This window comes from Neodiprion pinetum, chromosome 3 (genome assembly GCF_021155775.2).
Source record: "Neodiprion pinetum isolate iyNeoPine1 chromosome 3, iyNeoPine1.2, whole genome shotgun sequence".
Taxonomy (NCBI): domain Eukaryota; kingdom Metazoa; phylum Arthropoda; class Insecta; order Hymenoptera; family Diprionidae; genus Neodiprion; species Neodiprion pinetum.
Window position 1 is genome coordinate 7,655,460 of NC_060234.1, and position 27,198 is coordinate 7,682,657.

The 27,198-nt window shown below is 36.4% G+C and overlaps 2 protein-coding genes and 1 long non-coding RNA gene across 4 annotated transcripts; 2 read left to right on the forward strand and 1 right to left on the reverse strand.

Annotated features, from left to right (window-relative positions):
- Window positions 1-288: 288 nt before the first annotated feature.
- Window positions 289-3,349, reverse strand: LOC124215353 (uncharacterized). 2 transcript variants are annotated; one of them, XR_006882333.2, is made up of 2 exons: window positions 1,074-3,349; window positions 289-669 (listed from the first exon to the last, which is right to left on the reverse strand). It is a non-coding gene; the product is annotated as an uncharacterized lncRNA (long non-coding RNA). The 2 variants fall into 2 exon arrangements; XR_006882332.2 differs by having other exon boundaries at window positions 1,061-3,349.
- A 192-nt stretch (window positions 3,350-3,541) lies between these two features.
- On the forward strand, window positions 3,542-14,519 carry Reg-5 (Rhythmically expressed gene 5). The gene is made up of 4 exons (XM_046618659.2): window positions 3,542-3,684; window positions 6,880-7,051; window positions 8,659-8,751; window positions 12,045-14,519. The coding sequence occupies exons 1-4, from the start codon at window positions 3,577-3,579 to the stop codon at window positions 12,479-12,481; spliced, it is 810 nt and encodes a 269-aa protein (XP_046474615.1). The 5' UTR covers window positions 3,542-3,576; the 3' UTR covers window positions 12,482-14,519.
- A 1,474-nt stretch (window positions 14,520-15,993) lies between these two features.
- On the forward strand, window positions 15,994-24,159 carry Rab7 (RAS oncogene family member Rab7). The gene is made up of 5 exons (XM_046618660.2): window positions 15,994-16,151; window positions 18,371-18,577; window positions 21,140-21,358; window positions 21,860-21,997; window positions 22,225-24,159. The coding sequence occupies exons 2-5, from the start codon at window positions 18,398-18,400 to the stop codon at window positions 22,309-22,311; spliced, it is 624 nt and encodes a 207-aa protein (XP_046474616.1). The 5' UTR covers window positions 15,994-16,151; window positions 18,371-18,397; the 3' UTR covers window positions 22,312-24,159.
- The last annotated feature ends 3,039 nt before the right edge of the window (window positions 24,160-27,198 follow it).

A 27,198-nucleotide genomic window follows, 5' to 3' on the forward strand; every position in this document is an offset into this window, starting at 1 on the left:
AAAACCAAATTGAAGCATGCGATTTCTGTAGAGAATCAATGCGTTCAGCTAATTCCACAGCTTAGTCCGCGTAGAGAACTTGTAACCGTTCTTTCAGTGAAAGACTCACAATGAGTACCGAGTTCATTGCCTTCTCTCTTTATTTTTATGCTCTAGTTAACGCAATGTAAACAACGGACGTTCGACTATAAACACATGCACTGTAAACTACGAGAAAATTGATAGAGATAAAATCGTTTATACATCTTTGCTCTCAAGGTATGCCGTAAATTGATGCAAATAAGTAAATTACAAAATAATTGGAAATTTTATTGCCAACCTTAGATGGTCTTCGCTGTAATTTTACAATTCCACTTTAATTAATAAACGCATTATCGAAATTAGAATGAACAGTGTAAATAACATGATGGTTTCTCGGTATACCTGTACAACTGTGTCAATAATCTTACCCTTGAAAAATCATACCTACTATAAAAGTCAAAACATCTTAATGAAAGAATCTGATGCAAGCGCGATGAGCCCGAAGCAATTTGCCGAATGATTTAAGGCATGATTTTTTTTCATCAGCAAGCAATTCGTATTAATTAACTGCGTAATCCTTCATAGATTCCTGAGACGGGATGACGGTGGGGGTATCCATTTTTCGGGCATTCAAATTCCTGCGAGTTCCTAGGGGCAAAAAAAAAATTGTTTACACATTATATACCTACGAGTAAATAAACGAATATCATTAGATCGTAAAATTTTTGCTAAGATACTATGCACGGAAAGATGCGCAGTAACAAACAGCCTCCGTGTCAATACAAACGGCTGCCATGAGTTCGAAATGCCATAAAAATTGTGTAGATCAGACTTTAAAGACACTTCCGAAATAAGACATGAATTATAGATTTTAAGCGACCTGAATCGGTCCAGCCTTGAGTGAATTCTCTAAGCATATGTTAAACAGAATTCGAAAAGGTGCGTGAAAAGATTTCACAGCCTGACGGATAATGAGGACCTTTTCTGGTCTTAAAGGGCGTTACAAAAGTCTTTAATAAAATATATGTTTTTAGAAAACCTCTTCGAAAGACCTTGCAGATTCAGATTATAACAGCGTGCTATTCAATTACGCAACGCTTCGCAGTGAGGTTCCTTTTTTGAACGAATTACGCCGTAGATTGGATCTCTGGTTTCTTTCTTTCCTCTAACTTTCGACAACGGTTGTATCAGTTCTGTTGTTCATGGCTTGTCATCAATTTGAACGTCGCACCGTTACCCGATCGTTGGTTAAGTAACATCCATGTACGCAACGTTTGACTTAATTCTTTGTTCGTCTTCTGGCTTGGTGCCACTAGAAAAGACAGCGAACTCATTGCAATTCCACGATTTATCGCCGCGAAGACTGTCACTTCGGGTCTGATTGCAACTGTGACACAGCGCAACTCTCAGCATTTTTTATAAACCGAAACAGGATCCACTCCTACAGAAGCTCGCGACCAGCTATAGACGACGATAGGTCAACAAACATTTATATCCTTGTACATCACTGCAGTATACATCATCAACTTAATCATAGAAACACGTACCTCCCGAATTTATCATACATACCTGCAAACTCATCCGACAAGCTAATACGAAAAGTAATCACAGAGAGTGAAGGTACATTTAAAAGGATCATAAAAATGCAACCTCTAGCCGGCAGTGACGAGAGAAGATGGGCATTTTGACCATTGTGGCACCGATTTGCAGCTTGAATGTGGTAAGAAGGGAAGGATCCAGTTTTCAGAAGAGGGAATGAATTCCCTTGATCTCGTCCGGCCATTTGAAGGCCGGTTCTTGAGTCGTGATATAAATTGTGAAGCATAAGATGCTGCGGAATGAGTTCATTGCCTGCACGTGGGTGACCGAGAAGAATGTTGATCAGAGGCATTTCCTCGACCGAGTTGCTGGCCTTTCCTGTCTGCCAGGAAACCCGTTAAATCTTATCTTTTCGGCTTTCACGTACATCTCATACCTGAATAAATGTTTCACACATCTACACCTGCATTATGTTGGATACCGTTGTGTACGATTTCGGTACATAAAAATCGATTTTAGATCATGGTTCGTTATGCTTTGTAATTTTTAGACAAGCATGAGCAGTTCTTTACTTAATTGTCTCGTACTTGCACTTTATCGTAGAATTTGAACACCATTGCTTGGAAAAATTTCTAGCGTAGGGATTCAACTAATTGTAAGCGGCACAGTCTGTCGGAATTCTGACACATTATGATGTTTTGGAATGAAGAAGTGTGTTTTTGCGTAGTCAACTTTGATACCACATATCTCATTGTCAGCTATTTATCAACATGATGACGTTCTTTTTTTCATTCTCTCTGTTTTTGTCTTTAATGACTTACGTAACAATGTGAATAAACATTACATAGTCGCACATGTTCCATAGTTTTGCTAATTTCTTCAAAATTGTAAAGCTTTATAGTTCGGTAACATTTCCACCTTGTTCAAAATTTTCATACCGCGGTAAACGACGAAATTACATTACTGTCCATTTTAATTTTTTTTCCTATTGTCTCGTATCGTCGTTCGTTTCGACAAGGGATTTTCTCAGCACGTCTGATTCACTTTCAAATGGCAGCATTCACTACGTTGTGAACAATACGAATCTTAACGTCTTTCCTTTTTCCTCAATTCTGGTCGAGAGTTATACGGTATCGCCGAGTGAACAACTTATACATGTTTGCAGGTACGATGCGACGTAGGTGTAAAAATTGTGTTGAAAAATGAAAATAGCACGTGTTCCGGGACGAGATGTCAGTGAGCCTGAACTGGATGGACAAACATCTGCGTCATCTCCGACCGATCCGTATCCGGAATCCTTGCCGATCGGTCGAGGAACGCGATACATGCGCTCGGAATTCGCATCCGAAGGTTTAAAGCGCCTCGTGATTCCCGTTCCCTCTCCTTCTTGCGAGCACAATAATTGCCGAATTCCAGTCCACACAGTCGCAGGCCGGTAATTATCATAATACTCAAACCGAGACATCGTCGCGTCGCCGGATCCGTTGGGACGCGACGGGATGAAATAGTGTCGCTGCCTTCTGGGAGACGGGCGTGGGCCTCGAACACCGAATCTCGGATCTTGCCTCTTGGAACTTGAATCTTGAATCGCGTCTGGTGCCTACTCTGCCTCCAGGATGCTGTAAACACGCGTGTGGCACCGAGTCTTCGCCTCGGGTGGAGGGGACGGGGTCGGCGGGTATTTCGAGGAGGGGAGGCCGGCTCGAGGAAGCTCGGCATATAACGAACCGACGTTTACCTGAGGATAGACAGTTCCATACGAGCGCTTCGCACGGACGTTATACAACGAAGGCGTTTCAAGCTCACCGTCGTCGCGTGACAATTGACGAAAACTATCGTTCACAGAATAGAATTGGTAACAAAAAACAAAACAACAACAACAAACAAAAGCGAAAGAGGACAGAAAACAAGAACGACGCGGCGATTCTAAACCGTGATTATACAAATCAGTGACTCCGGCTGCCAAAGCCCAACCGTCACCGAACAAACTTCGGGCATTAACTATAAACAGTGAAGATGATTCGGTGTTCGATTATCTCGGCAGCGGTTGTTCTGTGTCTTGCTGTCGCCTACAGCGAAGGCTCCGCTATTCCAATGTGGGAATTCCTGTCGAAGGAAGAAAAAGTAAGTTTTTTAATCACGTTTCACACTCCGGGGGTAAAAGTCGGGCGCGTTTGTAGCCTGAATGCAAAATAGTTAGGCTAAGGTCCGATGGACAAGCTAGACGCATATGTCCGTCAGACGTCGTCTCTACATGACCAAGGTTTTATGAACGACGTCAGCCGGCGTCAGTTGGTAATGAGACGCGTAATGTGAAGAAATGTAGAAACCTATTATTCGTTGACAAATATTATTCGTTTTGATACGAATGCCTGCGGGATTTTATTTCGGCAAGACGGACGAGTAACCTATTGTCTTAAATATACCACCAACGGCTGTAGAGCGTCTTGTATGTTCGTATTCTATGGCGCTGCACCAATTCGGTCACTGCCCTTCTAGTCGCGTGCAGTAACAGCGTAGCGTCTTATCGCACGCAATCACGTTGGGAACCACCGAGCAGTTCCTTCCAAGTACAAGTTCATGAACACACCGCTACATTTATCGTACCGAGTAATTCTTGTCTGGCACACTCGCACGTACTCGTCGGCGTATTGATTTACGGCGGGAAAAAGTAGAACACAAATGAAAGCTGATTGGGAGAATTCGTCGACGCTTCTCGGCGGAGAGTGAAAAATGAGAAATTTACTCGTGGCAAGTTCGTTCGGGAATCCCGATCCACGTATTTTACCGTCAGCTTAATTAACACGACGAATGCTTGAATACCTTCGCTATTCACAACGATTTTTCCATTACATGGACGCGAACGAATCTGGGTCAATAAAAGTATTTGAATTCGGATTGATGTGGCCCATTGCCACGCGAAGAAGATATGTTCCAGAAGTAGAAGGATAAATGTCAGGGAAAGGGCGGGAAATTTAAACCTAAAATTAATTGCGTTGATTCTGTAAACTTGAAAAAATTTAACTTCAAGTACGACAAGACTAACTATTTACGTAGGTGTGCGCAATTTTGATTCTAACATAATTTTTCTGTATTTTCGATACAATTCTGTTACCTTTGATGTCACAAACCAGTCGTCCAATCGTCATTTACATCCAAATTCGGCAGCCCGATAGAAAATAATTACAATAATAAGACTATATCGATGAGGAAAAAACTACTGAAATAAGTAGGACTTGTATCCGTTTGGATAAAACTTAAAATGGCAAAAACCCATCGCAATTAAGTGTTACGTCAGGTCTGGCCGACCGGTCAAGAGAGTTTTTATTACATACGAATGTACGTACATGTCGATTCTGAATTGATAATTGAACGTATCTCGATGTATGCATGTACATATAATAATAAACGATCGGCGGAACGACTGTTTTGTTCAATAAACCACAATATAACGAATTCCAAGTGCAAATTAAATCGGGACTTTTTTTTCTCCCTCTCCCTCTATCTAAATATATATCTCCCTTTTCACAACAAGTAGTTTCGAACCAGTTCGTACAATGGAGTGTAGTCCCGGTGTAAAGCAGTAATGTAATATGCTGGCGTTGTAACGTGGACGCCGATTTTATTATGTAACTTAACACGTACACACATACCGCGAATATTTTCCGGCCAGCATAACGAACGACGCTGCCATAACTTCGAAGCCCACTTGCATGAGGTGCGAATATTCATGCGTTAGTCAAATTTGAGACCGTAAATAATTTGTATGTGCATATGATTTCGCCTCATTGGCATTTTGATGTATATCCCCTTACACAGAACGTAACACTACTTTATTTGGCTGCAGTCGAATATCGCTAATTGTTATTCGAGCACACGTTTCGATGCTTTGGTCGACATCCATTTTCGGGCAAAACAATTAATTTGATAATAATCGAAATTTAATGGGCATCGATGCCCACACACGAAATATTTTATAGCCCATTTCATGTCCGAACATTCGGTTCTTAAATTTTCGACTATTGCGTTAAACGGTGAGATCATATATACAGCGATTGCAGGCTTAAATTTAACCTTGTAAAATGCACTCCACTCGCTAGTGTGTTATTAAAAAATCCACTTGCAAAATAAATTGCGAAATTGCATTATAGTGAAAGCTGCAGCCAGAGAAAAACAATTCAACCGTTAGCGATTTAGCTTCAGCAGATATCAATCTATATCCATTGGGGTTTATCATGTTCCGTGCTGTATAAACGATGAGAATCCCTCGCTATCGGTTTCTCGAATTTACAAATTATGTCAATCCCCGTAGAATCGTTCAACTGAACAATGAACCCCGCGATATTCTTGATGCGGCAAACTCTCTCGGGGCAAAATTATTGCGTGTAACAAACCAACCCATGCAAAGTCTCTGAAAACAATTTGAATTTCAATCACGTATTAATTCATTGTGAAAAGTATTGCCAACGCCCTTATACAAAATGCGCGTCGTGCATATGTAACGGTTCTGCAGTGTTACACATTCCCTAGTTTCACCAGCTGTGTGAGTCGAATTTCAATTATATCTCCGAATGCGGACCTCTTCCTATACAAATTTCAACACAGACTTTCTCCAGTAAAACAAAAAGTAAATAACAAAAAGCCCGCCGCATCGGTATTCATTCTGTTTCATTCTCTAACTTATTCTCTTTGTCTCCTCACTCGTTAAAAAAAAAAAAAAAAAACTACATTTTTACTACTTTGATAATTTGCCGAAGCACCAATCAACTCGTTAAAAATTTAAACTGCCCGTAATTAAAACCATCCGTGCATATAGGTATCTCTTTGCATATTGAAAAATTAACAAGCCGATTGTGATCTGTGAAAAAAATTGATTTACCGCAATCGGTTGCTGGATTCGAAAGTAGACCAGACATAATTAATTTCACGCTGTCATTAGTATAATATTGTATATGCGTTAAATCTAGAACACGAAAAATTCTTCACGTCACGTCACGCTGCGCAATAGTATCTAACATCATTGTTATTATTGTTGTATTTTATTTTTTTCTATGAAGCTTACGAAACGATTTAAATACGATAGATGGAGTTGAAAAATCGGGTACAATCCATCAGTCGGTGATCTTAAATGTACATATGGCTATTTATAACACACATTTGTATATATATACCAAAGTCTCGACGTTGAAACAAGAATATTATATTATCTACCTTCGGTTGTAAAAAGAACAAAACAAGAAAATAATAGGTGTGCAATTTATACTTTATCATAGCACAATGATCGGGCTTGCGTAACAATTTCTTTTCCTATTGTTTCAGATGAGTCACTTGTACAAAGTGTTCAGCAAACAGGTGGCAAAATATTGCGCGGATTCATCGAAGCCTGATTGCAACAAAAATCTGCTAGTCTCGGGCCTCAGAAACCTCGCAAACATGGACGAGGATTATCTCAACACAATGGACCCCTACCAGCGTGGTGCCACGGAAATGAGTAAGCATTTTCGATTTATTCGTTGGTTCTTATTTTTTTTTTCTCTTTACATATTCGTTCAATTGTTACCTTTTCCGTGTCGCTTTAATTTCGCCGTCATTCATCATCGGGGACAAATATATAATTTCAACGATGACAATAACAACGAATGTATAACCTATTTCCGTGCTGCTAAAAAGGTTAGACAATTGCGCGGACAATGAGTGACGTACGCTCAAATTGATCACGGCGGATGCGATAGTGAATAGTCAGGAAATGCGCTTCGCGGCGTTCTGCTACACACGTACCAAGGCAAACGTATCGTGATTCGATGTTAAGAGGAGGTTATGTAGTCAGTTCTTACCGACCGAGTAAAATGTCGCTTATTTTCACTGTGAACAGAGTCTGCGCATCGCTGATGTGAAAAACCCGTAGTTCGTGCAATTCCACATGCAATGCTAAACAAAAATATGCAGAAACTCTCCCGTTACCATGCGAGCATAACGCCAGTAAATACATCTCTGTAATTATCGGTGATTCATTTACTGAAATACATTTCCGGGGCTTTTGTCGCACAAAACAAAATTTTCTTTCGATATTTGTCTGCAGTTTTACAAGCGAAATTTACGCTAGCTGCGACATTCTCGGTTCAAATGTGCATAAGCTTTCGTATAAGTGGCATTTTACTCCGTCGGTACAAACTGACTATGTGGCATTCTCCAAGTTGTTCGGTAACCGTACACATATAGCTGTGAAATGTTCTGTTGTTTCGAAACGATTATTTTTCTTTAAAAAAGAGATAAGTTCGTACATGTACTAGCAGCGTGTGAATAAATAGAAATTATAGAAGAACATGAAACGACGTTTTCATTATCTCTGATTCATAGACTATACATATCTACGTATGTATTGAAAATTTTTGTAGCAAAGATGAACTTTTGCTATCACACAAGTTATCAATGCAAGCTGTTGCGCCGCATGCTACCAATGTTATAAATTTTGCATAGCTACTATGTATAATGAAGAGTTGTTCCACGCGTTCCGGTAGTCAGAATGCATCGTTCTATTTATATCGATGCGTTCGGAACTGGTTATGCAACGAGACGTATATAATGTGAAGAAGTAATAAAGAGACGCAAAAAAAATTTATCCGGTGAGACAGTGTCGAGTTTGAAAATATACATTTCACATTGAACTGAAAAAGAACGGGAAAGAATCCGTTTCAGCCGATACCGAAAATTTCCATAGGCAATTTTTTATTGCCTGATAATCGCTATGCCTACGGAAGTGTTTTTCGAGTTTTTCATTGCGTATAATTTTAACCGGAGTAACTCTTAATTGGGAATATTTAGCGCTTCTTACTTAGAGTAACTATGAATATTTTTTCTTTGGCTTCTCTGCAGTCAACCGTTTACCATTTTCTTAAATGTTTACTCGACCATTTCGCGAGTGATTAAAAAATCGCTGCCGTAAAATACTTGAAGCGTCTATCTAGGACAAACAAGGATGTTATAGACGCGTAGCTAACTTATGATACTCAAAGAGTATTATTAGCTTCTCAATTATTTGCGATTTAGTACTTAGTTTATAGGTTGTGCAGCATATCAATCTTCCTTTTTGCTTTACAGTTTGGCACGCGTTGTTGACCAACGACGATTTCGAATCTACATTCGAACGTGAGGGAGATTCCTTGTACTACTCTTCCGAGTCTGATCGTTTCGGTGAGTTGAATTCTTACTCTCATAAATAATTAATCTAAAAAGAAAATACACGCTTTCATACATCTAAACGCAAACGATCCACTGAGCATTCGATCCTGAATGTAGAGTTTAGAAATTGTTCAGATTTCTCTTCATCTGCCAACATTGCAAGTTAAACAAAAGCCAAAGTTGGCGGCTGTAAAATCTTGTAAAAATTTCGAGTGAACTGAGAGGCGAATTTTACTATGTGATAAGAGCGTGCTTCGATGTTGATTCGTCAGTAGCGAGAAAATGTGTCTTGCTTTCGCAGTATACTTTAAAAAGAATAAAAAAAAAAAAACGACGCGCACGAAAGAATAATTACGAAAGTAATAAGGAGGTGGATTTTTTTATAAACGAGATATATTAATTATAATAATTTGTCACGCTTTTGAGAACATAAACAGTGCATCTTTTTATACTTTTTTGACAGTGATCGTACAGGAATTCAGTATATATGCACCTGTAACTATGAGATTTTGAAATATGTTCAAAGAACGTTAGCTTAGCGTTATTTCATCTTCGTATCTTTCTTCTTTTTCTCCTTTCTTCTCCTCGTCTCAATACCACAGAGTGATTTCTATCGCTTTCACATTTTCCCCGTGATTTCTATCACTGTGATTGTACACGTTAATACTATGAACACGCCATTCTACAAAGGCAATCTTAAACGATGATCTTGAGACCGCATCGTTTAGAGCACTTATCTTCGCTGACAAATTATCGTTTAACCACGTATTATAAGTATTATACTTTCTCAGATTTGTGAGATTTCTACTTTTATTGCTCGCAGACTTTTGTCTCTTGACGTAAAAACATTCTCGGTCTGTGAAATGTTTCTTCGATATTTTTGTTTTTATGTTAACACTCCGCGGCGTGTAAATCTTTTTGTCAAAGTTACTTTCGAGATTTGTCTGGATTTCTTTTCCAATGGAATTACACACAATTTTGGAACCGTTTTAACAATTCGAGAATCTTTTTCACAAAAAACATTTCTCGTCAATTTCTTGTGAACTTTCTTATTCGCGTACTAATTATTACCTATACAGACGCGGAAAAAATTAATGAGATGCAATTTTGACTACATAACAAACCCGATGATATATCGTGATAATTTCTAGTTACGTAGATACGATGAGCAGAAAAAGGTTCTCAAGACGCTGAGAAGTTATTTGCTTGATAAATAGAAAGTTTAAGAGGAAAATATACTAAAAAAAAATTTCACATGGATTCTCACACAACATCTCATTTAATTACCGTAGATATTTTTCAGTCTCTATTCCCGATGATTTCGCCAGTAAAACATTTCCCAATCACTGACGGAACATTTTTACGTCCATATCAAAACGGTGTTCATACGACGCGTAGAATCCGAGACAAGTTTATAATATGAGAATGAGAGGATACATGAAATTTACATTACGTAAAATAAAAAAAAAAAATCTCACCAACGATATTGAGAAATCTCCGCAGCGGTAAATATCGCATCGAAACAATTATATTCCTGGTTCGTAATATGCAGATGAGAAAAGAATTCAAGCACGCATCTTTGAGTGCATTTCTTATTCTGTTTTCTCGAATTTTTTCCTCTCTGATTTTTTTTGCTTCTCCTCCATCTTTATTTTCCCCCCACTTCTTTTCTCTCGCGTATCGCGTTTCAATGACAAGACTTCGACGTATAAGATACTATTTAAAGAATCAAAATAAAAAAAATCATCCTCGTGGTCCTTGGCCTAGTTGCTGTTGCTGTTTCTGTTGCAGTGTTCTTCACGCGCGTCGTATGACTGACTACCTATAGGCATTTCCATTTGTATAAGTCGCCTACCTTATACCACCTTGTAAATTGTCGAGGAGACGATGACATCTCCGCAGTATTATATACACGCACTTTAATCACGTCCTGCTCGTTAACATTGAACACAATTACCAGCTATACCTCATACTTGCATGCAACGTTTCTACCTTCCATGTACTTAAGTTGTTCAACCCCGGTGCTTGTAATGCCGAATTGCAATTTCTGCGATATTGCACAAAAATTTGTGTTTGCAGTCACGCGTATTTGATCGTGTCAATTTTTATTGTCGTACTTTTCAGGCATGAGGTTCAAGTTATTAGCGTTGACCTAATTAAATGTTGAAGAAAAAAAATCCATACCGTATTACAAATTTAAAATGATTTCGAAACAGTTGAGTTTCCAAAGTATTAATATTCTTTGCCTTGGTATAGTTTACCAAGTTTCAGACAATTTTAAATTTGCCGCATAAAAATTTCTCAAACAAAATCCATCCCAAAACTGTAACTTCAAAAACCAATTAGCCTTCAACTTTTATTGAAATCTGAACAGAATCCAAACGGCAAAATGTAAAAAAAAAAAATGAAAATCCATAAGACTTCCCTTTTGATTATTGAGAATTGAAGTAATTTCGGCCTCGATCACAGATTATATACTGCAGACGCGTACATTAGTGTCTAATTCCGGTATTCTCGGATCGTCATGCGTCAAGAACGCAAAGACTCGGGCAACACAGCCTCGTCGGTATTGTATTTAAATTCAAGCTCAAACCGCCTGTCGGAAGTAAGAAGGTTTTCCCGTTGATATCGACGGCCTTTAACAGCAAATAAATTATCATATCGCAAGGTAGTCCCCTCTTCTTCCCTTGGCACATATATCGAAATGTACAGACGCATACAGATATACTCGATCGAGTACAGGAATTTGCAAGAATCTTGAACTCCGATCCCACGCCTTCTGTGTAAATTGAAATGAAACGTACTTTAACATGATAAATTTGATAAGATTATGGAATTGAATAAATTTAAGCTTCCGCTGCAGCAATGAGGAAGCGAAATTGCAGTGTTGCCAACTTGGTGGCTTTAAAAAGTTGTTACTTTCTGGGCAAGAGATTCATCTGTTTAAGGGTTAGCGAGAAATCTGCTGATTTCGAGATAGTTCTCTGTTTGCAGGGAAAATGTCTGCGGATGTGAAATTGATTTGGTCAATTTTTTGTAATCAATTACGTTTCGATCATTGCTGGAAGTATGGAGTATTAATAACGAATTTATTACGAAAACAAAAAAAAATCGAATAATCAATGTTTTCGACATCGTGATACTCTGTAAAGAAATCTACAAAGAATAGTAACTCTTAGCACTACGGATGAAACTCACTAGTGGGATAAGGAGAATCTGAGTTGGCAACACTGACTCCTAAAATTAGCGGTATAAAACGTCTCTCATCTCCGTATTATAATCTCCGATTCTTCGTTTTCTTACAGGCGACAACTTTGGCAGCGATAATAACGGCCTTGCTGAAGAGTCTTCGGCGCCTTCCGGTGACTACGTTCGTCCGGCTGGTCACACCGGGCCTTACCTGATGGGCCCAATGGTGATCCGAGTGTTTCCTGACGGCCGTCCCGTTCCCGGCGATTCGAAACTTCCGCTGCCCCGCGACGAGGACGTCGACGATCTGAAGTACGCGAAGTTGCCGTCCATCGCGGAAATCGAGTCGAGGTCCTTTTTCTTCGGGAAGTCGCTTACCTCGTCGGGAAAACCCGCTAAACGGCCGATATTCTCCGTAGGGCAGCAGAAGCCGAGCGTGATCCTCACTACCAGACGATCCGGAAATCAGCAGAAAAATCCACTTTTCGACGACAGAGTTCGCGGAGAAAAAGATATCTTCGACAGCTACGAGCGGTCCGTTAGATATTATTAGAAATCCGAGTAGTTTTCTTGTTATTCCCGTTATTTTTTCATGTCTTTTTTTTTTTTTAAATTGAATTTGACAAACGTCGATTATTTTTGACGATATTTTTTAGTGATAGTGATTAACGATTGCTTAGCCAAAAAGAAAAGAACAAACACCTCATTCTGATCTGTTGGATAAAAATCGTATGTAGTTTAACTTTCATATACGACACATATATATATATATATATATATATATATATATATATGTATTTGTGTAGGTATGTAAATTTACCGAGAGAAAATCGTCAAACTTAACAGATCGAGCGTTCACTGCGCATGCTCGAGCTTCGTCGGATTTTCGTACAGGCTGACCACCCCAAACATCAACTGTCAAACGCGACTTGGACTTATGAAGATTACGTAGGCGATACGATCTATTTTGAATCAAACAGATCTTAAATAGTTGATGTTGTGATTCGGAAAGGGTTGGAGACATTTTAATGTTAACTGACTGATAACTGTTACGAGTCATCACAGCAACATAATTTCAGAGAGTTTAATATTTCGTGTTCCGTTTCGAGTAAGTTGGCTCCTATGATTTGCATGCGAAAATATTGCCACGGTACAATCTTGCCGACAAATTAAGCTCGATTATTTTGCGCATGCGCAGTCGATCATTCGGCCTGATAAGTTGCACCGTCTGATCTCGGTATATAATACAAAATATGCGCACTGACGATTGGTTGGCTGCACAATGTCCGGAGAAATAATGTTGACGCGAAACCGTAGTTTTGTGGTTTTTTAAGTTGATAAAGTTGCGTCGAAGTGATTACGAGGAAGAGTAAAATTTTTACGTCAAATGTCGTTTCAGGATCAGTGAGTTGTACAATGGTAGGATGATTTCTATAGATGTTTAGAAACAAAACATCAGGCTGACCATGACGAAACATTAATTTAATAAAATCTGTAGATATTAAGTTAGGGCTAAGATTCGCTAAGTTAATTTCATGCATTCCTATTTATTCAACTTTTAACACCTGTTATACATACTTGTATATCTATTAACATTTTTGATATTTCGATTTTACGTTACATATACGATTTTGAGGACTGTTCGATATTAATACAGCCGCCTGAGAATTCCATCGTATACATCTGTCATATTCAGAAAAGAGGCAGTTCCTGGCACTCTTGATTTTTATACACGAATAAAAGTCCAACGAGATATTGCTTTGAGACAAAAAGAGAAAGCGAGTGAGAAAATGGGAAAAGGATCATGTCGACGATACAAGGAGTTCCCATGGCTGAAATGAACAAAAGTCACTTAAATGCCCATAATTACATGGGCATAGTAATTCGTTGTAAATATTATATTGTAAATAGCCTAATTTTTGCTACCACCGTTCATCTTCATTTTCGATGTATTTTTTTGTCTAATATTTCCTTCAACTTTTCATTGGTTCGCGGTTGTAATGTGTGATATAATGCGTTGAGGCTCGATTCATTAATCAAAATTCTAACAACTATATATCCTTGATTAACGAAGTGTTTTATTCGTCTTTCTTATTTCTATTTTAGTTAAATCAACACTAAACATACCTATATGGAATAAATGTGTAACATGTAGGATTTGTGATAAATGAAAACTAAAAAGCTAAAAATTACAAGTTACAAAATTACATTTATAAGGAGTAAATTGTGAGTTAAAAGTCACAAAATTGTATGTCATATTGATAATACTGATCCAAATCATTAAAAAGAAAAATCTTTTAAGTAAGAAAATAACATTTTTTGTTTACGTTTCGTTTCAAAATATAATAATTGCAACGTGAACGAATTGTTCGCGGGCAAAAAAATTTATAATTATTATTCGGTACACGTTTAATTTGTGATGTTACCCATTCGTATTATTAGACGTAATTATTCTCACTGTACATATATATGTATCTGTATCTATCAAACTATATACGGTAGAAGATAAACTCGATTTATTTTATGTACGTGTTTTCTACGAGATGTACAAGTTTTTGAACACAATTAAAATGAAACATGCTTCAAAATAATTGTCTCACTTGTGTGCCATTTTAATACAGTTATAATATTTCCCAAAATCTTGCGAATATCAAATCCAAATGATTCCAGTTCCACTTTTTCCTTATCAAATATCCCGTCAAGGCTCAAATTCAATTCGTAGACGATTCGTTTCAGGTTAAAAACTAAAGATATAGTAGTAATGACATATTTCCGGTTTAGCGATTTATGTACTTGGTTCCGTGTGCGGAAATAAGAATATTCCCCCAAAAAGCACATTGAGTGTTCAAAAAGATTCAAATCACATACCGTTACCAAGTACGTCATGTTTGTTGATTCATAATAAAACCATGATTGAAACTTAGTCTAGACATTTCTCTGGAAAAACACTGCTGCCACACTTGGGTCAGACTGACTCTAAATTTATCCAATTACAAATGATAATTAGGTATGAATAAAAAACAAAATAACTCATACATTGATAAAATCCAGAAAAAAAATTGAATTAGTCAAAAAAGAAAAAAGTGAAAGATGGCGGGCCTCTTTCAATGCATGATGCATACATGAAACGATGACGATAGAATTTGAATTTATTCTTCAGGGTATGTTTCTAAAATTTACTCAAATATATATAATATGTGTTTATATATTCAAGACCCATATTAGTGAGATGTGCGCAATATATCTGCAATATATTAATTTAATAAATGTGAAAAATGAGAAAGAATTTTTAAAAAACAACGTGGTTATTCGTTCTGTAACTTTAGTCATTTGTTTGTTTTGTAAATTCGTTTCAAGACCATGCTGTTAGCAGCGCGCGACATGATTTCCTAGTAAGATGTTACGAACTCATTTTAAGGAAACTTATAGTTAGCTGAGTAAAGCATCAAAAGCGACATCTGGCATGACTGTTAGGAAACTAAAATTCATACCAATGTCAGGTAAGTATGTTCAATTACCATTGCCTGCAGGCATCACATTTACCCACAGCCATTCGCGTAGCATCTACAGAGATATTATAAATAAAGTAGGCAAGTGAACCATGCAATTGTCTAACCGAGAAAAAGAGAAAGAAAATTCAGCGACTCATCTATCATTTTCTACCAAGCATGCGCAGTGTGTTACTGCGCAGAGATAAAGCAGAGCTATGATTCTGACGCATGCATAAATGCGTATGCAAACAAGGATAGAGGGATCACTCGATTTTCTTTTTCTTTCCATCCGACCTTTCGGCTTATGCTTATCCCTATACCTTGCCTAGTAAATCGTATATAATATCTCTATACGCTTATCGCGTGTCTGCATGAAATTCTCGTCATACTTTGTCTTGATCGACTGGAGATAACAAAGATATCTTCTCGCGCCGATGAGTTACCGCTATCCCCGCCACTCGCCTGGTTAAACAGAGACAGAGTCTCCGACAGAACAGGGTTGTCTTTATATTGACGGTCTCATCGCCGTCCAAGGAACGCGCAAAGTCTATGGACAGAGTGATCGAGGCATAGAGATCGTGGTTCGATTAATCGCAAGCTATCGAAACAGATAACGAGCGCCGTTGTCATTCTCTCATAGTCCAGTCCGCTCGTGATTCACAGTACGCCATTTTCTTAGTTTGTGAAGTGTCGAAGCAGACGGAATATCGCTGTTTTTAATTCAAGTAAAAGGTAACCGTCCCTCAGGCAATGACACTCGACCACGTTTAACCCATCCAGCATCTAACTCCCCGTCATCAACCCGAAATAAGCAACAATTCGTCGCATTTACTGCGTACAATTGACGTCGCGACGTCCTACTACGCATTGACAGGTCTATCACCACTATTATTGGTTGGATAGCATCAGCTTTGATTGCTATTACGCCTCAACTTTCACGGCTTCGATCTAACGTCGCTATTCGTCAGTCTAACCATTTATCCGATACGCGTTTACCTGGCCCCAAATCCCTGCGAGACAACAATACGGCAAAAATCTTATCAAACCTACTATGTACCTGCCTATCTGCATTACTCATACCTACTTGCATGTCTCACGAAATACATATCACAAAGCGTTTCTCCTCACGCACATACGAATTTCGTATGCGTGCACACTCGATTGAATATTCGTCATTGTGGGGGAGAATAGTTTTGCTACTAAAGGACGTGTTAGCACTCGTCCCTGAGTACAAGGAGAGAAACAAACAAAGAAGAAACTATCGGAGAAAAAAAATCACTTTGTCATTCTATTTTTTTTTTTTTTTCAAAAGTATCAACACACTTTCGATTCTTCTACACGTAGTTTTAACTCGCCCAAGCATAGGTACGTTATTTTTTACTCGTTTAGTTTTACTTATCTGAGGCATTGTCGATTCATTAAAAAAAAATTTAAACTACTTTCCACCGTTTATTTAATTGAACGTGTTATTCGATTTACTTTCTCCGGATCATCCCAATCGTTGAATCATCGCATTCTTTGGTATCCTTTTACATATGAAACATCTAAAAATGTCCTTTATCCGATGTTGTTTTGTCGGAAGCAGCATTTTTATGTATCTTGCAAGTTTCAGCCTTTCACGGGCTATCCGCATCATTAGAGATTAATGCCAGGCGTGTGATTTATCATGGAATAGGAAGTAATACAATATGAGGCATGTTGTTTGTCTGTATTTGAACTATCAAAGTCTGCCTCTTATCAGGTTTCTCATGACACACATACAGACAACTGTGTCGATCATTCAAATGGTATCGATTTTTCATAATATTTACTCCACCTGGCATCGCTGTCCACTCTGAATTCAGCCCGAATCACCTATTTTTCACCCGATTCTTTATTTATTGTCAGTTAATTCAATAACCGATTCTAAAATTTAATGATTTGATTCATTGTTTAACTCATTCTACAGCTGAATCTTTTCTCTCGCTTGCTTTGATTATTATGCGTTGTCCAATTTTAAAATCGAGGTCTATTACAGCGGATCTAGTTGACGAATAATGAATATAATCATGCCTTATTCAACAGCTGACAAGCTGAGGTTAGGGAAGCCCTCATGTCACGATAAGTCAAGCAATCGAGTCACGGTTCAAAGATTAAAAAAGAAAACCATCGTATATAAATAATCTAGCACAAATTTCACTCTGAAGTATCATTCTAATCACGGCATCATCACTTTCAGCTTTTTCTTTCATTTTTGCTATTCGCTGACCTAGAAAGTCGAATAAAAAGAAAAGCAAATGGAGGAAGAAAGCTCGAGGTAGTCAAACATTCTTCGATCTGTAACCTATGATGTAACTGTAAAAAAGAACTCGAGACTTTTTCGAATGAAATTTTCATCACACAGACTAATTATATCCCAATCTAGAGCTCTTTCAAACTGTGACGACTTAGAACAGTGAACATCCACTATTGCCTCGCATATTTATAAACAGACAAAGCAAATACAGTCGATATTACAAACTTCATACCTGAGTCGAACATTTCGTTTGAAATGCTGAATCTTCTTTGCGGAATTACCACCTTTATGAGAAATTGGGTTTTTTTGAACCGGTTAATGTACAATAAATCACATTTTCTAATTTCACCGAATTAGAAAATCAAATGCATCCTCACGTAACAAGCACAGGTGGTAAAAAAATTATACCTCGGGCATAGCCAGATTAGTTTCCTTCAGAGTCTTCAAATTAAGCATTAACAGAAAACAATTTTCTAGTCTGATGTTCTTCGTTGCTCCAGAAAAAATATTTTTTGTAACAGAAAATAACAGTGGGAACAGCGGCGCTCGACAGCTTTCAGGACAATATCGCTAAAGTTTTCTATTTAATTAACTGCAGTTACGCGATGAATTAAATCGCAACTATCTAATTTTCCATTAATTTGTTAGCTGTAACAGTTGTTTTTTTAAATTTCAGTTAATCTCACTACTGTAGTAGAGAGAAATGGCGTCGCGCAAGAAAACGCTTCTGAAAGTGATCATCCTCGGTGATTCCGGAGTGGGAAAGACCTCGTTAATGAATCAGTACGTTAATAAAAAGTTCAGTAACCAGTACAAGGCTACGATTGGCGCTGACTTTCTCACCAAGGAAGTTATGGTCGATGGCAGGATAGTCACGATGCAGGTAACCCTTGTCTATATTATTTACTTTATTAAATTTACGAAGAAGAAAGATCGATGAAAGAATATTTGGATACACAGGGACAAGCAAAATGAAAAAAAGAAAATATACAGACCCGTTTGTTACTAGGAAACTTCGTATCTGATAATATTTTTCTCTGAACAAAAAAGGGAATACATTGCCCACTCAATCTTTCATTTCGTCGATTGATTTTTTTCCATCAGTTAGATTTAATTAACAAGGAGAATATTTCATTGTAGAGGTTTTCTGTGAAAACTAGAATCATTAAAAGTACAAAACAGGCATTTTCCTTCAAAATTTTGAAACACTTGTCTGTATTGTCGGAAGCTTCGACAATTAGTAATAATATTAAGGCAGAAAAACCCTAGTCAATTTGAAAAATATGAGCTCAGAATAGCGCGTATGAGATTGAAAATACTTCCTTTCAATCATTTACGAGTAATGAAACAGAAGACAAGATAAAATCTAAATTTATAGATATTGCAGCAAATGAAATGGAAGTTTGCAACGTTGATGTAACGATGCATTTTTAGGACATCTTGTTGTTTCGTGACTTTCATAAATCAGAGTACACTTATATTTTGGAAATCCGATTTCAATGTTCATTCCAAAACTGCAAAACAATGATCTTCTGTTTCAATATCTACTTGTTTCAAAGTTACCAACTTCAACTTCGTTGTAGCGAGAGTAGAATAAGTCTTCTGTGGTAAAAATAATTTCTATGCCAAACTACGATAAAGTCCACTTCATTGAAAATTGTAGGACATGTTCGAAAATCGTAGAAAATCGTCAGAAAGTGTGGAAAATTGTGGAAAACCGTCGAAAATCGTAGTATTTTACATAGAGAATTACAAATTTCTATGAAAAATTTTTAAAACCTGTATTTTTGTATAAAAGATAATTACAATTTCGGACCCAGACAACATAAGTTGTTTTGCTCGTAGTATTCTTAGAATTTCGTTGAAAAGCACAACTTTTTATGAACTCCATGAATTCTCATAAAAAAGTGTTACGAGGTGAATGATTGTGAACACTACCGGCGACTATCGACGACTGCATTCATACCCAGCCATGACGTTATTACGGCTCTATTTTGTGTTCGTAACTCGTCGACTATGTGGACGTACAAAGAATAAGGGGAATTTGTATTGAGGAGTTGAATAATTGATTATATAGATGAATTAATGTAAATGATATAGAGAGTACAGCGAAAAGATGTGGAGGAGAAATTTTCCCCAGGAGGAAAATAGGAAGAAATGTTAATTAAGATGTTGGCCAAATGAAAGCTGACTTGAGAGTAGATATATGGGAGGAAGGATACAAGGGACTGGCTAATTGCAGTTTAGCAGTAGAGGGAACATTCTGCTGATGTGGTACGGGAACCGAGACAACGAGTTGATGATAAGATAAGCATGCATGGTATAAGGTAGCTGTAAGAGCGTGCGAAAAGAATCTGAGATGGGGAGGAGGTAACAAGAGTACGAATTTCTACGAAAAATTTACGATCGACAACTTTAGAATTAAATTTAGATTGATAAGATTACAAATATGTACAAGAAAGTATGCAATTCTTTTTTTAAACCACCGCTAGATGTCGAGTCTGTTTCACAACGAAAACTTATCGCAGACAAGTTAAACACTTGGCAGAATTTGGGTCTACATTGGAAGATTGATCTTTTCATCTTTTAAAGTATGATCTAAATGGACTTCTGTGAAGTATTTTTGAACTCACCTTGTCTCGATTTATCTAAATCAAGAATTCTACGATATTCTAGAACAAATTGTATCCATTTCGACATTGGATATCGGAAAAACGCTCGCGTAAATGTGAACTGTTCTATAATTATCTGTTAGAAACGACGATAATCTATGACAAAAACCAATATCTGACAAAAATGTACGATAATCTGCAAAAAAATTCAATGCCAAAACTGTGAATGTGTCAGAATTTCTGTGCTTGATTGTAAAATCAAATTTGTAGCTAGGTGTAGAACTTATTTTCAAGTGAATCTTCAAATCTTGCTCCTTCGGTGTTAGCCAACTTCTAGAATTCGTTTTACTCGTTGCGATAGTAAACATTAGATAGAGAATTGTTTGTCATTGATGTCTCATACTTTGTTTATCCTTATCAACATGTGACGGATTATCGACGCTTGTAAGCCGTCAGCTGGGAGAAAAGAAAGTAATAAAACTATTGGCTTCTGCTTTTTTTTCTTTAGTCTGCTCTTATTAATTGCATAAAGACTGTTTATTAAGTACACCGATTTGAATAACAGTTTTCTCTCAGTTCATACTCTGATTAACAGCAACGTTTGCGATCTTAATCACAGCCTGTATTTTATTTCTCCCAGATTAAATACTCGATTTGTGACTTTCAACTGTAGTAGTATTTGATCATGATTGCAAACAGAAATTATCGTGTAATGCGAGACTCGAAGAAATTTCTTATTTTCCGTTTTTCACGTAATTTAAAAATAATCGTTTTATGTCGTGATTTTCATTACCTTTCTTGTGCTAATTCGAGTTTAATTTTGTTCTCCACAGATCTGGGACACGGCTGGGCAGGAAAGGTTTCAATCCTTGGGTGTAGCTTTTTACAGAGGCGCCGACTGTTGTGTTTTGGTTTTCGACGTTGCTGCGCCGAACACCTTCAAGTCCCTAGACTCATGGAGAGACGAATTCCTCATTCAAGCGTCGCCCACAGATCCGGACAACTTTCCATTCGTTGTTCTGGGCAACAAAGTCGACCTCGAGACTAAGGCCGTCAGTCATATATTTAATTACATACCCTATCATACTTTATTGTTTCCATTTACTTTTCGACTCTCGAGACCAATCATGCATACAGCGGTTCGGTGAAATGATCATAAAAATCGTTTTTCACGATTTCCCATTTCGTTTTTAGATTTACAGTTTTCGTCGGTACATACTTTTATAGTTTGATCCATCGCAAACAAATCCTGAATGCTATCGTGACGTATATTTGAAGACTTCAAATTTATTTTGTTTTTACTCTTTAGACTTAATATTAGACCCACTATATTTCAGTAACTTGAAGCTTTTATGTGATATTGATTTACGATGCGTCGAGCTTGTCTTTTGTTTTTCCCAAAAGAATGTCTTTATTTAACTTTATTTAACCGAATGTTTCTTAGAGTATCCACATTTATCACTGTTGGATTTGATATTGGTTGCATTGTTATGCTGCGTATGCTATTTAGCAATATTTAAGGAGATTAAAATTTCACGTATCGCTTGTTTCAGGTGGCGGGAAAACGAGCTCAACAGTGGTGTGAGTCTAAGAACAATATTCCATACTTTGAGACGAGTGCTAAGGAGGCGATAAACGTCGAGCAAGCCTTTCAAACGATAGCCAAAAATGCGCTAGCTCAAGAAAACGAGGTAAAATTGCACAATCATCCACAAGATATGAGCATTATTATCGCCTGTTCCTTATTCAGTATGTACTGTTGAATATTCAATTTCCAAATGATTCGTACTTCTCGATATTTCTAGAATCAGTGCCAAGATAGTTCAATGAACTCACACGTCAATTTTTATTACTCATAATTTGTAACGATGCTCGTCATGATTGGTTTCTCATTTCGTTGTTTTCACGTTTTTCAAAGGTGGAATTGTACAACGAGTTCCCACCCCAAATAAGATTAACCGACGATACAAAAAACAATGGGAAAGGAGATTCGTGTGCCTGCTAGATACAAACGTAACTCAATTTTGGAGCAAGTATAACGTCCGGTCAGCGTCCTGAGCGACGCTAGGAGTAACCTAGACAAAGAGTCGAGCTGAAATTTTTGGAATTGGTGAAATGTAAATGCGATATTGAAGATAAACTGTTAAAAAAATGAAGTTAAACTGAACCCAATGATGAAGAAAAGGAAATTTAATTAAATCTACACATACTAGGCTCAGAACTCTCGATTTCTGATTTATATTAATTATTTTATTGTATATGTGAAATGTATAGGTATCTATATTGAAGAATAAAATATTGTATAGCATTACAGTTTGAAAGAAAATTTCAACATATCTACAATAGTAACGACAACTTCAACAACACGAAAATAATAACAACAACAACAACAACAATAATAATAATAATAGTTATAATAACAATAGTAATAACAATGGAGAAAATAATAATAGTACTATTGATAGTAAAAGAGTTATTAGGTCATTGCTTGATCGCGATAGTCTAATATCTGTACGATATAACATATTATAATGTTTAAAAAGCATGGTAATATACTTGATCTTAAAAACATGAGATATTCTGTCTTATAAATTAGAAAACTATATTACATTTGTTAAAAATATCATTTCGCTTTCTTTTTCTTTCTTTTTTATATACATACGTAACGATATGCTACTTAGTGAATATTCTATAGGCGTTGATAATAATTGGAAAAAATACTTAAAAAAGAAAAAAACTGCAACGCGTGTCGCTATTCATAAATTACATTATTGTTATTATTATCATTATTATTATTACTTTTATCTAGTTTAATTTGTATTTACATACTTATTTATAGCTGAGCAAATGATTGAAACGTCGCAACTGCCCACCGTGTTTAATTCGAGACTTTGTTTTCTAAAACCGGCTTCGGAAAATAACAGTTGTGGTAGACATCAGACGTCGTCACTGCGGATTTTTATAAGCTCAAATTTTTGTTCTGTATCGGTACTTGGGATCATATTACCTAATTGGTCATTTTTTACGACATACGATGTCCCGAATCGTTACAAAAATTAGATCAACAAAATATTCTTGAATAAAAGCCGTGAGTGTTTATGGATCTATTGTCATGTCTCCCTCTCTTTCTCTATTTCTCTCTTTCTTTCCTTCTCTATGTATCTAATGTTATATGAAAAGAGCGATAACATGTTGACATTGCAATATCGTTAGCCAAAATCGAGTAGAACGACACAGGCAGAATATTTTTCTTTTGAACATTATCAGCTAATTGTTAATTATTGGTATTTACGCTTCGGCGAAGAATTTATTAAACAATAAATAACTTGAGCATGATCTCGCATTTAATATTGTTTTACATAGTAATAATATGAATAAAGTACGTATAGTTGACAGCTCGTTCGTTTATTCCGCGTATTTTCAATGCCTTATTGAATCGATCGGCAAACGTAGTTGTTTTCAATTCTTTTGGGTATTTCAATGATCGATGAAACGAATCGAAAAAATCGACCATTTGAATTTCACAAAAAAAAAAGTATAAAGTAAGTAAAAAAGGAACAACCAATTTCATCGGTTTACCGTCTAACATAATTGACGTAAATACCTGATATAACATACAATGAAAAATCATGCTTAATTAATCATCGTATAATTGTACATCCGATTTCATCGCATGTATTATTAAAATTGTATAATTAAGCAAATTAGTAACGCAGCCTTCGTATGATTGCGCGATTAAATCAATATACGTATATAATTTAATAATGTATATTATTGTGAATAATATTTATACACAATTAACAATGCCATTGTGTGCATAGCTTATTTTCTATAAAACATTTTTATCCGTCAATTTATTGCCTACACATCACCTAGACATTGATCCTCGGTAATGAAGTAACAAATTAATGCAGAATACTGTAGCATCGAGGAGAAAGGAAAAAGAATTTTGTCCTTTCGCAACGTAAGGGAAATTAATATACATATGGTGAAACGAATGGTTTCTTTTTGGGTTAAGTTATATCATAAAGTATTATTTTATAAACATTTATATGAATATCAAAACGAATTAACAGAAAAAAAAATAAATAAATAAATAAATAAAACCAGACCAATGATTTTTCCACTTACCTATGATTCGCTGTGTGGTTAACTCTTTGTTTCGTATATTAGATTTTCATTTAAGTGGAAATTCAGATTTTAGTTCCTAATCATATTTTTGCGAGCTTTATAAAAGAGACAGAAGGAGATAAAGAATAAAAAATCTACCGACAATGAGTTGTGTATCACGAGTTATAACTCGTATCTATTCTTATTACTAGCAGCGACCTTGCTTACTAACGTATTTACGTATTCATTCGATAATAAGTAGAAGTTAGTTTATTTAGTTGTATATACTGCGTGTCACGATAATTTTCGAAAAATTTTGTCTCCGTTTATCATGTTTCACACACGATACATGGCAAAAAAAAAGTATGAGGTTTCTACGCGAATCAATACGGGTGGTTAATCGAAAATAAAAATCTTCGAGATTCAGAATTCAGGAGAATTATACGTAACTAATTATAATTGTATGATTTTTCAATGTTTCGAAAATTATTCAGGATTCCACCTCTTGATAGACTTCATATCCATCTCAACAGTGTCAAAATTACATTCGATTAATTCCATTCAACTGTAGAATTTGGCATTTTTTATTCGACGAAGAAAATATAGTAACAGTGATCTTAATGAGAAAGAATAGTAACGGATACTAGACTTTCCGGTAACAGCTAAAAAACTAATTTTCAATTTGTACCTAGAACTATATTTTTTGATTGTGGTAAAAAATGAAAATAGAAAATAATAATTTCTCTCAGTCTATACCTTGTCAAGTTGGTGATGACTTGTAACGTCTTATTTATTTATTTTTTTTTTGGGAGTAAAAAATACAATATGTAGTACAGTACAGTTAAGAGTTTAATTTAATATACTGCAGAGAATCTGAATTTTACAATTCGTATATACAAACAAATGATATATCAAGTACTTCAAACATCAAGATCCGACTCTAAAGAGCGGCGACACATTTCCTGACGTCAATTTGAACGCCGGTCATTCCTTTGCGAACGGCGATGTCCGGACTTTGATTGCATTTTATCACGGTTATGTATATGGTATTAGTCGCTGAACTTGAGCTGCTCATTACGGTGTTCGCGGTACTTTGGATTGATCTAACTAGTTGCGTGGTTTCTGGCAACTTCCCAACGACACAAGGCGCCATTTGCTGGGTGCTGATGAAGAAATAGGACGGAATGATAGCGCCCAGATATAACAAAATCTGTTGGCCAGTCTGAAACCGGACGAATCTCATTTTACCAATTTTTTTTTCTGGTTGATAATAACACGACAATAATCCTGATTCAATGATTTCGTCTCTCTGTTTCAACGCATCGACATTAACGATGAATGGGACTCTGGACAAGAAGTTCAAAATCCAGAACAAAACTGTTAAAAGAATTTCCAGCTGAGTTGTTTGCGATAATGTTATGTAATGAACAGGAATGAAACGACATCCCTGATCTGTAATAGAAGTAATTCTGAGCGAATTTCAACATCACGAGATGTAAATACACAGAAAAATTTGAGAAAAGGTTTCGTGATTACAGGACATTCAAAACGTTCGAACTCTGGACTTTTGGATCCGATTGTAATATTTTTGGAATTATTCCCAAATAATTGCTTATTTGAGAAAATTTCCAAAGATTGTCTAAAAATGTCTAATAAATGTTATATCATAGTACAGTCACAACGCACAAATGTAATTGTTGTCGAATAGTTATCTCTTACTGGTTACTCACAGAAATCTATTCTTATTCACATTTTGTGACAAACGTTTGTAAATTTTTTAACGGTGATACGTGGCCTTCTTTAGGGTAAACAAAATACGCCTACAAACATTACAGTCGGATCGAAAACACCAGAGTTTAATAATTTTTAATGTTCTAATTGTACAAATCATTTTCTCAAATTGTTTATAACTCAGCTTGTTGTTCGAATTTACTGATTCAACGTCATTGGCCCTAATAATATTACCGGAGATTTTTTTTGCTTGCATTTGGTTATTTTTATTCACTGCGGATTGTTTCAATAAGATCGTAGAATCTATTGTATTTTGAATCTGGCTGACTGAGCTTAGAGTGTCGTTATGGCAATTCTTGAAATCGCTGAATCCAGTGCTTCTATACTCTTGAAGTCTGACTTTTGGGGATTCGTAGCATCGTGTTGCGTTCTTTCCACTCGCAGTGGGTTTCTTTTAACGTTCTATACATCGACGAAAAAACATTTCATGGTATGATTCGCCGTATGATTTTTTTATGTATTTTATTTTATAATCTATACTTCACGATTTATTATCTGGTTTGTTATGTATTAGATCGTATTCGCATGTAAAATTGCATGATGAAATCCATCGGAATTTTGGTAAAAACGCTATGCGATTTATCTATCACAAAATGATTTTCAGTAGGATGACGTTGCATGTAAACCGTCGTTACTAATTTTGAAAAGCACCGACGATAAGACGATGTTGTCATAAAAATAGTTGCACGCCATAATGATGCGATTAAATTATTTCAAGAATATTTAAACTAATTTAGCAGCATCTATTGACACAAAAAATTTTTAAGTAATTCTGAAACATCATCGATCGATCATATCATCATCGTATTTATTACAATTACGCAGATATTATCCCAAAAATAAGGCTTCACTGAATGAAATGCTGTGACAGTGAATTAACATTGGAAAAGTCTTGGATTATTTTTAAAAACAATTACAATTATACTTAACAAAATAGTATAAATTTATATATCAATGGAGATTACAGATTACACTTTGAGTTGCATTATGA

Coding starts and splice junctions, on each gene's coding strand:
- Reg-5 (XM_046618659.2), top strand. CDS start 3,577: ATGATTCGGTGTTCGATTATCTCGGCAGCGGTTGTTCTGTGTCTTGCT. Junction 3,685..6,879: donor TCCTGTCGAAGGAAGAAAAA/GTAAGTTTTTTA, acceptor CTATTGTTTCAG/ATGAGTCACTTGTACAAAGT. Junction 7,052..8,658: donor GCGTGGTGCCACGGAAATGA/GTAAGCATTTTC, acceptor TTTGCTTTACAG/TTTGGCACGCGTTGTTGACC.
- Rab7 (XM_046618660.2), top strand. CDS start 18,398: ATGGCGTCGCGCAAGAAAACGCTTCTGAAAGTGATCATCCTCGGTGAT. Junction 18,578..21,139: donor GCAGGATAGTCACGATGCAG/GTAACCCTTGTC, acceptor TGTTCTCCACAG/ATCTGGGACACGGCTGGGCA. Junction 21,998..22,224: donor CGCTAGCTCAAGAAAACGAG/GTAAAATTGCAC, acceptor CGTTTTTCAAAG/GTGGAATTGTACAACGAGTT.